Source organism: Onychostoma macrolepis, chromosome 20 (genome assembly GCF_012432095.1).
Source record: "Onychostoma macrolepis isolate SWU-2019 chromosome 20, ASM1243209v1, whole genome shotgun sequence".
Classification (NCBI taxonomy): Eukaryota; Metazoa; Chordata; class Actinopteri; order Cypriniformes; family Cyprinidae; genus Onychostoma; species Onychostoma macrolepis.
The window spans coordinates 4,788,273-4,801,033 of NC_081174.1; the positions used below are offsets into that span (position 1 = coordinate 4,788,273).

The 12,761-nt window shown below is 37.1% G+C and overlaps 1 protein-coding gene across 16 annotated transcripts in view; it reads left to right on the forward strand.

The window, feature by feature from the left end:
- Positions 1-12,761, forward strand: part of LOC131527003 (centrosomal protein of 128 kDa) — a 73,729-nt gene that overhangs the window by 7,305 nt on the left and 53,663 nt on the right. For 15 of the 16 annotated variants that reach the window (XR_009267582.1, XR_009267581.1, XR_009267587.1 and 12 more), the window contains 5 exons: positions 821-943; positions 8,562-8,648; positions 11,126-11,200; positions 11,650-11,785; positions 11,866-12,005. Coding sequence is in view for 2 of the 16 variants with exons in the window: in XM_058755801.1 (XP_058611784.1) it covers positions 821-943; positions 8,562-8,648; positions 11,126-11,200; positions 11,650-11,785; positions 11,866-12,005 (561 nt within the window). In the remaining 14 variants the exon portion in view is untranslated. Of the gene's footprint in view, positions 1-310; positions 685-820; positions 944-8,561; positions 8,649-11,125; positions 11,201-11,649; positions 11,786-11,865; positions 12,006-12,761 lie in introns of those variants that run through there. The other variant, XR_009267593.1, reaches the window with a different exon arrangement.

Here is a 12,761-nt window from a genome sequence, read left to right on the forward strand (position 1 = left end):
TGTCCATTTGGTGATTAAATAAATTGTTTTAGACCGCCACTTGATTTGAAAGCAAAGCGTCTGGTGTGTGTGTGTGATACCTCTGAGTTCTCCTAGACGCAGCGCTGCGCTTTTGCCCGGTGTGTGACTAACTTTTATTTAATTTTTTGATTAGATATTATCAAGTGTTAAAAAATAGAAGCAAATAAAGTGTGTGAGTACACATACAATATCCATATGTATGTAATTTTAATGCTATGGCCTTGTGTAGATATTTAAAGATGGCCATCTTTAAGCGTGATTGTTGAAATTAAATGGTAACACTTAACAATAAGAGTCCATTCGTAGAATTAATGAAAACTGTAGAAGTATTGTTTCTTGTTAGAGTGTTTTCATTTCAACATTCACTATTAGCTACTAATAGGCTACATTTTTAAATTTTAAAGTTTCCTCTTTTAACATTAGCAAACTATGAAATAACTTTAATGATCAGTATAGTAAATACTATTAATATTTTTATTCATTTACAAAGTATGGTTCAGTACTGTTGCTGCTTTTTTTTTAATAGTAAAGCACTAGCTCTCTTTCAGTATCCATTTTGAAAACTATCGGCTGATTAATCGGTATCGGCCAGTGTGGTCCAACCTAGCTATCGGTATCGGTAAAATCCACTATCGGTCGACCTCTACTCTCTTCTGTCTTGCTGTAAGTAGAATAAAGTTTCTAAAGAGACCTGTTGTACAGAACATGACATGCAGAATAATAGCACCTTGCTCCAGCTGAGCGGGGCTTAATGAAGGTCCAACAGCACTTTGAGTCAATTTTGTGTGATGTGTCTTAGGTTTCATTACGGGTGGAGAGACGTCTACAGGAGATCGAGGATGAGATGCGCTCGGGGCAACAGGTGCTTTCTGAAAGACATCACAGAGAGAAGCCAAAAAGCATGTCTGGTGAACTGCAGGAGGTAGAATATTAAACTAATGCAAACTGCAAATTGTTATTTATTTGCTAATATTTTAAAGGGATCATGTCATTACAGATCAAATTTTCCTTAAAATTCTGAGTTGAAAGTGGTTAATGTACCTTGTAAATACAGGTGCATCTAAAAAAAAAATGAATATCGTGAAAAAGTTTATTAACTTATTTCAAAAAGTGAAACTTATATTCTAGATTCATTACATGTAAAGTAAAACACTTGAAAAGTTGTTTTGTTTTAATTTTGGTGATTAGAGCTTACAGCTCATTAAAGTCAAAAATCCAGAATCTCAAAATATTACAATATTTACATTTGAGTTTCATTAAATGATCATCCCTACAGTATAAATTCTGGGTATCTCTTGTTCTTTGAAACCACAATAATGGGGAAGACTGCTGACTTGGCAGTGGTCCAGAAGATGATCATTGACACCCTCCACAAAGGGGGTAAGTCACAGAAGGTCATTACCGAAAGGGGTGGCTGTTCACTGAGTGACCAAAAGTTGACTGGAAGGAAGAAATTGGGTAGGAAAAGGTCCACAAGCAACCGGGATGACCACAATCTTGAAAATATTGTCAAGCAAAGTCGATTCAAACACTTGGGAGAGCTTGAAGCTCTGAAGCTGGAGTCAGTGCATCAAGAGTCACCATGCTCAGACGTCTTCAGGAAAAGGGCTACCAAGCCACTTCTGAAACAGAAACGACATCAAAAGCATCTAAAAAGAATTGGACTGTTGCTCAGTGGTCCAAAGTCCTCTTTTCAGATAAAAGAAAATTTAGCATTTCATTTGGAAATCAAGGTCTGGAGTCTGGAGGAAGACTGGAAAGGCACATAATCCAAGCTGCTTGAAGTCCAGTGTGAAGTTTTCAAAGTCAGTGATGATTTAGGGTGCCGTGACATCTGCTGGTGTTGGTCCATTGTGTTTTATCAAGTCCAAAGTCAATGCAGCCGTCTACCAGGAGATTTTGGAGCACTTTATTCTTCCATTTGCTGACAAGCTTTATGGAGATGCTGATTTCTGTTTCCAGCAGGACTTTAGCACCTGCCCACAGTGCCAAAACCACTTCCAAGTGGTTTGCTGACCATGATATTACTGTGCTTGATTGACCAGCCAACATGCCTGACCTGAACCCCATATGGAATCTATGGAATATTTTCAAGAGAAAGATGAGAAACAGTCGATCCAACAATACAGACGAGCTGAAGGCTCAATAGTGCCTCAGCAGTGCCACAGGCTGATCGCTTCCATGCCACACCTCACTGATGCTGTCATTTGTGCTAAAGGAGCCCAGACCAAGTATTGAGTGCAGAAATGAACATACTTTAAAGAACCTGAACTTTTCTGTTTGGCAGATCCTTTTTTTTTTTGATTGATCTTAGGAAATAATCTAATATTTTGAGATACTGGATTTTTTTACTTTCATGAGCTGTAAGCTCTAATCATCAAAATCAAACCAAAAACACTTTTGAAGTGTTTTACTTTACATGTAATGAATCTACAATACATGAAAGTTTCACTTTTTGAAATAAGTTACAAAAAAGAAGAACACTTGCGGTATTCTAATTTTTTGAGATACACCTATATACTGTAACTTCAAAACTCACAGTTCCTCCCCAGTCCAAAACGACCATTTAATGAAGCCAAGAACTTGATCAGCAAGTTTCTGATGTAGGAAACCCAAATACATTAATACACACGTGGCCAGAATTGTTGGTACCCTTGGTAAATATGATCAAAGAAGCTTGTGAAAATAAATGTGCATTGTTAATCCTTTTGATCTTTTATTTAAAAAAAATCACAAATATCTAAGCTTTCATTGGAGAATAAGAATTTAAAATGGGGGGGAAATATCATTGAAATTTTTTTTTCTTCTCAAATACATGTTGGACACAATTACTGGTACTCCTAGAAATTCTTTTTTTTTTGTTGTTAACAACTGTTTATTGGATTTTCTTCTGGGAACCATAGTATAAAACAAAGCAGCTGTGCAAATTTAGAACCCACCCCAACCCATCCCACCCCCTGGTAGACTTAAAATAAATAAAATAAAATAAATAAATAAATAATAATAATAATAAAAATAAATATTAATAGATAAATAAATATAAAATTAGATTATTTTATCTTTGTATAATTTTTTTACAAGGATTTTAGAAAAGATGACACAACATTAAAAGCTGAATGCCATACATTTACAGTATTCACATTAGATCCATGTATACGAGAATTTGAGAGTTCCATCAAGAAAATGTCCAACAAATACACAGTCTAGGTCCGTCTGTCCATTGTGTGAGGAGGATTCCAACAGTTGACTAGCAATTTTATTTTGCTGCTGTGAGAGCAGCTAACAGTAAACATCTTTGTTGGACGGACAAGGTGAAGTCCCAAAAGTCATTCATGAAAAAATGGTGCAGAGTCAAACATATCTCGGTACCCAACAAATATGATAGGTCCTGTGAGAGCGGAGTCCAAAAAGGTGAGAGAGACCCCTAGAAATTCTTAGGAGTAAAATATATATGAAAAATATTCCCATTCATATTCACAATTTTGAGCACTCCAGGGTGATTATGAACATGAAATTATCCAGCCATGGCTTCCTGTTTCACAGAAATATAAATAGGAGGGAAAACAAAGGCCAAATTCCAAATTAATCATCCATCACAATAAGAAAAACCAAAGAACATATTTCTGATGTGCAGCAAAAGATAATTGAGCTTCACAAATTAGAAAGTGGCTTGAAGAAAAGATCTAGAGCAGTGCAGATTCCCATTTCCACCATCAGGACAATAATTAAGAAGTTCCAATCAACAGAAAATGTTATGAATCTGCCTGGAAGAGGACATGTCTATATCGTCCTAATGCACGGTGAGAAGGAGAGTTTGAGTGGCCAAAGACTCTTCAAGGATCACCGCTGGAGAATTGCAGAAAAAGGTTGAGTTTCGGGGTCAGAAAACCTTAAAAAAAAAATTATCAAACAGCACCTACAGTGGGGCAAAAAAGTATTTAGTCAGCCACCAATTGTGCAAGTTCTCCCACTTAAAAAGATGAGAGAGGCCTGTAATTTTCATCATAGGTATACCTCAACTATGAGAAAAAAAAATCCAGAAAATCACATTGTAGGATTTTTAAATAATTTTTTTGCAAATTATGGTGGAAAATAAGTATTTGGTCAATAACAAAACTTCATCTCAATACTTTGTTATATACCCTTTGTTGGCAAGGACAGAGGTCAAACGTTTTCTGTAAGTCTTCACAAGGTTTTCACACACTGTTGCTGGTATTTTGGCCCATTCCTCCATGCAGATCTCCTCTAGAGCAGTAATTTTTGGGGCTGTTGCTGGACAACACGGACTTTCAACTCCCTCCAAAGATTTTTGATGGGGTTGAGATCTGGAGACTGGCTAGGCCAGTCCAGGACCTTGAAATGCTTCTTACGAAGCCACTCCTTCGTTGCCCGGGCGGTGTGTTTGGGATCATTGTCATGCTGAAAGACCCAGACACGTTTCATCTTCAATGCCCTTGCTGATGGAAGGAGGTTTTCACTCAAAATCTCACGATACATGGCCCCATTCATTCTTTCGTTTACACGGATCAGTCGTCCTGGTCCCTTTGCAGAAAAACAGCCCAAAAGCATGATGTTTCCACCCCCATGCTTCACAGTAGGTATGGTGTTCTTTGGATGCAACTCAGAATTCTTTCTCCTCCAAACACGACAAGTTGAGTTTTTACCAAAAAGTTCTATTTTGGTTTCATCTGACCATATGACATTCTCCCAATCCTCTTCTGGATCATCCAAATGCTCTCTAGCAAACTTCAGACGGGCCCGGACATGTACTGGCTTAAGCAGGGGGACACGTCTGGCACTGCAGGATTTGAGGCCTTTGTTACTTTGGTCCCAGCTCTCTGCAGGTCATTCACTAGGTCCCCCCGTGTGGTTCTGGGATTTTTGCTCACAGTTCTTGTGATCATTTTGACCCCACGGGGTGAGATCTTGTGTGGAGCCCCAGTTCGAGGGAGATTATCAGTGGTCTTGTATGTCTTCCATTTTTCTAATAATTGCTCCCACAGTTGATTTCTTCACACCAAGCTGCTTACCTATTGCAGATTCAGTCTTCCCAGCCTGGTGCAGGTCTACAATTTTGTTTCTGGTGTCCTTTGACAGCTCTTTGGTCTTGGCCATGGTGGAGTTAGGAGTTGGACTGTTTGAGGTTGTGGACAGGTGTCTTTTATACTGATAACGAGTTCAAACAGATGCCATTAATACAGGTAACGAGTGGAGGACAGAGGAGCCTCTTAAAGAAGAAGTTACAGGTCTGTGAGAGCCAGAAATCTTGCTTGTTTGTAGGTGACCAAATACTTATTTTACAGAGGAATTTACCAATTAATTCTTTAAAAATCCTACAATGTGATTTTCTGGATTTTTTTCCCCTCATTTTGTCTCTCATAGTTGAGGTAGACCTATGATGAAAATTACAGGCCTCTCTCATTTTTTTAAGTGGGAGAACTTGCACAATTGGTGGCTGACTAAATACTTTTTTGCCCTACTGTACATCACCACATGTTGTTTGGGAGGGCTTCAAGAAAAAAATCAAGAAAAGAAATGCTTTCACCAAAAAACAATCTCCAGCATATTCAGTTATTAGACACGACTGAAACTTCAAATGGGACTGGCTTCTATGGTCAGATGTAACACAAAATGTAGATTTTTAGCAGCAAACACTCAAGATGGGTTTGGTGAACACAGGGATAAAAAGTACCCCATGTGTACAATGAAATATACTGCTGTATTTTTAATGTTGTGGGCCTATATTTCTGCTGGAGGTCCTGGACATCTTGTTTAGACACATGGCATCACTTAATCTTTCAAATACCAACAGATAAAACAATTAAAAAGTGACTGACTCTGTTAGAAATCTTATAATGGGCCATGTTTGGATCTTCCAACCGGACAATAATCCAAAAACAAACCTTAAAAACAATACAAAAATGGGTCACTGGGCACAAAACCAAGCTTCTGCTATGGCCATTTCAGTTCCCTGACCTGCACCCTGTAGAAAATGAGTGGGGTGAACTAAAGAGGAGAAGCACCGTCATGGATCTGGGAATCTGAAGGAACTGGAGTGATTCTGGATGAAGGAATGGTCTCTGATCTCTTGTCGGGTGTTCTCTAACCTCATCAGGCATTATAGGAGAACATTTAGAGCTGTTAAACTGGCAAATGGAGGTTTCAAAAAGCATTGAATAAAAGGGTGCCGTTAATTGTGGCCAGTGTGTATTAGAGAAAAACATTTATTTAATAATGGTATTTCCCCCCATTTTAAATTCTTATTCTCCAATGAAAGGTTAGATTTTTGTGAATTTTTTTAAATAATAGATAAAAAGGATTAACAAGGCAGATTTATTTTCACAGCCTCCTCTGATCATATTTATCAAGGGTACCAACAATTCTGACCACGTGTGTATATGACCATCCACATGATTCTTGTTGGGTGATCAAAAGCTTGTTCCATAGTAAGGTAATAAAGATAAATCAGAAATAGACACTATTATTCCAAAACTGTTGATAATATTAATGTGTGAATGTTCACCAAACTGTTTATTTATTAAGGACATTGATCATTGTAGCCCCCCACCCCATTTCAGCATAATTTGTTTTGTAAACCCAGCACAATGCTTTTAGTGGAGTAAAGCACTGTTTTTCGTTTCATGAGGAATTATGTCAAAATACAGTTGACATGTTATTTAAAGTTTAGATAATTTAGATAGAAGGTTTTAGTTTAGTGTGTGTGTGTGTATATATATATATATATATATAATGGATTTTTGTCACGACACTCACTTGCTGTCATTTGTCTCTGCATTTCAGCTTAATGTGTTATCAGGGGAAAATCATTGTTAAAACCAATGATCTGACATAAACTTTAGAGCAAGTTCATGCTGTGATCCTACCAGCAGGGGGCAGTATCTGCCTGTGTTTGCCATCCATTAAAAATTGCCCCATTTATCTGAGAGGTGACTGATGAATGGAGCCTAATTTGCATCTTCTCTCCATTGCAGTTTGCTAATGAAAAGGCAGTGTGCCTTAGGCCTAGAGAAATAATGCATTTGTTGGGAAATTACGAGAAACAAACAAGACAAGCAAATCAGGACAGATAAACAAACACTTAGTCACCAAAGAGCTGTTAAGAAAAACATTGTGCCGCTCTTTTACACACCCATATAATCAAGACCGCTGTTAGAGCAGTGAATGATGTCACTGCAGCATTGCACAAAGTGATTTTAGACTATGGAATGCTTCCTCAAAACATATACCTAACATGAAGACAATGATTTAATGTGATATTATTTGAGTTGTGGTCTTTCTATGATAAAATGAATCATATTAATTATGTTTCCTCTTCTATAATTATGCATCTCACTTATAAATTGTCATTCTGATGATAAATAGCATTACAGTTGTTCCTTACAAAAACACATCCAGCAAATTCATTTTGTGCTCCATATGCATGCTGGAATCACACATGCTGGGTTTTCACATTAAATGGTAATGACATGTGGCACATAATATATGTCAGTTACCATTACAACTTAAAGGGTTTTACTTTAAAATTTGAAAAAGTGAATTAAATGTACTCCAGTATAAGTTTGCCCGGCTGTTTTTCAATCTCAGCTAGAACATTACATATAAATGCAATCAGTGGTCTACTGAATACTAATAAGTGGTGCTTTCTAAGGCAAGCATTATAATTACAACTGCTTATACTAAGGGTTATGGTTTTGGAACAAACACTGTGGCTTTAATTGGTGCCAGTCAATATACAGTAAAAGCAGTTTAATTTTAGTGGCGTTTACGCTTTTTGTGCTGTAGACATGAACGAGGTTGAGGAGATGTTTTTGCATTACTTTTCTACACAATCAGAATTGTGATATTTTTATTATTATTTTTTGCTTAATGGACAACGAAATGAGTGAAAAAACCCTAGCAGACTTATATTGAAGGAGAAAACGTAAACCATATCTAGAGAACAGAATATAGCATTATGGTGATGGGTTTTGCACAAGACCTCCACTCACTTATTATTTTTTATTTATTTATTTGTTTATTAGGAATTGTTAAAAGTTGTATTATATTGAAAGTATTTTATTATATTATATGCTTGCATATTCAAAAAGCCTGCCCAATAATAAACAAAAACCTTTATTTGCCTTTTATTACTTAATACATTTTACTTTCATGTGCACATTACACTTATATTCTTTGTAGATGCTTTCTTACTAAATGAATATACAAGTATATGTGTGTTTATTTGACAAATACCTAAATGCGTGCTAGAGGTAAAACCCAAGTAGTGCTGAAAATGCCAGTACATTTACAAACCTGTTTGATACAAAAAGACAAATTGAGTCAATAAATAATGTACTATAGTTAAACCACATTGTACTGGCAGAAAAACACAAGTGCTCAATTTCCTCCCAGGGATTAAGAAAAGCCATCTATCCTTCCATCCATCCATCTGTTATAGTGCTAGTTAGTGGAGTAGGGGAGGTTAACAGAAAGGCTGCTAATCTTTTTTTCCATGTCTGCTGTACACTTTGTCCTCAAAGGCTTTGAGAAGACATGACGCCCAAACCCCGGAGGCTGATGAGAACTTCAGAAATAGACTGCAGAGATCAGAGAATGAGAGAAGCAAGGTGTGTGTGTGTCTTTGATATTGACTTGAGGTGCACAAATGGCATACATATATTATTAATCTCAGTGCCTCATATGGTATTCAGATTATGTAAGCAGTGATTACATCTAATATGGTTCGGTAAGTTTGAAACTAAACATACAAGTTTTATACCAGTGTTTTCATTTTTTATATAAATAAACTTTAATGCATTTAGCATCTTAGATCCCATAACAGTGTTAGACCATAGTAATGTACTGTTGATAAAATGCATGTGATGAAGCAGATAGGTGATTCTTCAATTAAAGGGGTGGTCTGCCGGCTTTTTTCGAAGCCTTGATTGTGTTTATAGGGTGCACTGTAACATGTTCATGCTTTGTTTTTAAAAAAATCACATTATTTTTCACATATCTTACCTTTATTCTACACCGCTCTTTTGTCCTTCTAAAACAGTTGACTTCCTGGTTCCTTGCTCAGAAATTCGCAGTGGGCTCAGATTGGTTAGCTGGCCCAGTGTGTTGTGATTCGCTAACCGCCTAGTGCACGTTGTCTGGAAACGTCACACGCTGGTTACCATAACGGGAAGTTGCAGGCGCACTCTGTGTATTCTAAACAACAGTGTCAATATTGCGTTATCAATTTTTTTGCCTGAGTCAGACCCAGATTTTATCCGTACTACAACATAAAATTAACAATAGAAACTATTACTGAAAAACACATCAACAAAGAATAAAACATACATACAGATTGTGGCCCATAAACAATAGCTTCTGTTTTTATAGTTTGAACTGCTCCATCTTTGAGGACAAGCTTTTGGGCAAATCCAGCATTGAACTCCCGTAGGTTGAGGAAGCAGTCCTCCATAAAATGTGCAGCTTAATTATAATTTTCAGGAACTGAGTTAAAAAAAAAAAATATTAACCATTGCTCCCTAAGTCCAGCATCCCTAGGAAGGCCAAACAAAGAGGCCCTGCAATCTGGGTGAAAATAGCAGCGTTTTGACGGCATGTCAACAACACTCTACTAGAATAACTCTTCCTCTTATTCTTTAGCAGCCCAACATGGCCCCACCCCCTCCGTTGCATGTTACCGGGGGCAGGGTTTATGTAAATTTCAGGGTTTTTGATGTCACTAACCCGAGAAGTAGCTCGTTGTAGTCTCTGCCAGCCGTTAGTTGTAGGCCTTAAAAAGCAAATTCTGTAAATGACAATTTCTCCATTTGCATTGAACTTTGAGCATCGTAACTGTAGATGTTGTTCATGCTCAAACGGCCACATTAAACACTAACTAAAGTTAAAAAGGTGAAATTGTAATCAATGACCCCTTTGAGGAACTTTTCTGTACCCTAGAATGTTTAGTATTATTTTATATAAAAAGCATATTTAGAGAAAACTAACTAAACAAACAAACTCATTTTGATTATTTTCAAGCTCTAAATGTACATAATAATAATAATAATAATAATAATAATAAGAAGAAGAATTTTGTATAGTTCTGTCTTAATTGAGCATTCGCAAAAATCCCGCCCATCCTTAGTTACTGTTGCTATCCCCAACAAACAATGCCGCTCTCACACTACAAATTATGTTCTCATGCAGTGAAAAATACATAGCAGAGCAAAGAGGAAATTGACAACATGCCAACAGACAAGACAGAGCAGGTTACTTCTGGTGTGAAACAAGGTCTCCACTCTCAGCTTTCAAATTTTGTAATTTTTTAAGAAATTCAAACAATAAATACCATTTTGTGGCTCTTTAATGTGTTGTGACAGATCGCTGTATTGCCTCAAACACGTGAACCGATGGACTTTTCATATATTCTTTAAGGGATAGTTCACTCACCCTCGTGTCGTTCCAAACCTGTAAGACCTTCGTTCATCTTCGGAACACAAATTAAGATTCCGAGAGCTCTCTGACCCTCCCATAGAAAGCAAGGACCCTTACAGGATCAAGGCTCAGAAACTTAGCAAGGAGATTGTTAAAATAATCCATGTGGCTTCAGTGGTTCAACCATAATTTTACGAAGCTATGTAAATACTTTTTGTGCGCAAAGAAAACAAAAATAACGACTTTATTTAACAATTCGTCTCCTCCGTGTCATCCTATAGCGCCATTTTGGAGAGTATCACATACGTTAACAATGTATGCTGTTCTGTGTCAGCAGCACCGTACCGTACAGCAACGTATGTGTGTACATATGTTGCATATGTTGTTTACATATGTGATACTCTCCGAAATGGCGCTAAAGGGTGACGTGGAGGAGACGAATTATTGAATAAAGTCGCTATTCTGATTTGCTGCCAAAATCATCTGGAGAAAAAAGGTCAAGATTTCAACAGATCTAGTTGATAGATGTGACCAAAACCAAGATCAAGTTGTTTTGAGTGTGGTGAGACAACTTATTTGGGTGTTTCTCTTACTGAAATAAGCTCTATATTAGAACAGACTTTAAGCCCATAGTCATAAAGTGAGAATTGTGTCTTTATGACTTTGTCTACAGATGCAGCAGGAGTTGGAGAGACTCAGAGAGCAGCTGGATCAGTCAGAAGTTGGACGAAACACCCTTCTTCAGAAGGTGATCTTTTCCCTTCTTCCACTAATTTTACTTTTTGCAACAGACTGATGCAGAGATGTTTTCATTTGTTCACCTAAATATTTAAATTGTCATAATTTAGTCACCCTCATGTTATTCTCACCTTTGTTATTCTAAACTTATTTTAAAGTTTTCATCTTCGATTTGGAAGTATGTATTTATTAAACATGCTTTTGCAACCTTTATGTGCTTAAAATTAGGGCTGTGGCATTTTTGAAGCTTGACCTGCTTAAGTATTAATCTTAGGATATGGAATGAATGGCCTCTTGGAGAATAATTGCATGGAAGAGAGTGGACAGCACAATTCTTTAAAAAATTATTTGTCTTGGATTGAAGAATTTTATGTAGGTTTGGAACAACATGAGGGAGGAGTAAATGGTGGACATGGTTTTCATTTTTTTAATGTGTGGCTCCCTGCTGTTGGCCTGCAGATGGATGACATGCGTTCACAGCTTCTGAAGATGGAGAAGGAGCGTTTAGATTTGCAAAGGGAGTTGTCTTTACTCCTGTCTCAGCAGAGAAGTGCGAGGAGACAGCAGGAGAGAGGAGTCACAGGCCTTGACAGCGGTAACATATGTTGAGTGAGGTTCAAGTGTTTTGTGAATTGTATACTGGTTAACCACTATGTGTATGTGTGTTTCCCCCAGGCCACACAGAACTGGAGAGAGAGATTGAAGACCTGCGGGTGCAGTTGGGTAGAATCAGTGTTTCTAGTGAGGTGGAAGAACTGAAAAAAAGTGTAGAACGAAAAGAGAGAGAGAAAACACAGCTCGCTTTCCAGGTCGAGGTTTGTGTGTTTGATATTGTTTTGTGCAAGTGCTCAACAGGTTAGATTTAATCTCTAGTAAGCTTTCATTTTTTTTCAAAATGGTTTCATTAAAGTTCAGTGAGAGAGGAGTCATTGAGGAGCTGTGTTTGTGTCCCAGAGCACAGATCGCTCCATTCAGACACTACGGAGGAACCAGAGTTACAGCCCCAGGCCTCCAGTCATCTGCTTATATATATATATATATATATATATATATATATATATTCATATATTCATTTTTGATTAGTAATATGCATTGCAGAACTTAATTTGGACAACTTTAAAGGCATTTAAAAAAATAAAAAAATTTAAAAACTTTTTAAAAAATTGGCATTTAAGACATATAGATAGATAGATAGATAGATATAGATATATAATAATTAATTATTATACGACGGGGCCGCTTGAATCTGATTGGCTGACGAACGTTCTAAGGTGTGCAATTATTTTCAGGGAAACGCATGGCGAACGTAGTTCCAGGCAGCTCTTGACCGCATTACATGACCATATCACTTCGTCAAATGATTTCTGTTATTTCAAAGGTCTTACAGCAGCAAAATAACAAAAACCCACAACAACACTGGCCAAATAAATAAATATAGTAAACAATATGATAAAAACGACAGATCATGTCCATGTCCACAAAATTACGCTTTATTATGTACGGAAAGCACATACTCTGTCTCTCCCACTCTCTCCCCCTCACAGACCGCACATACATAACAGTTTGCACAC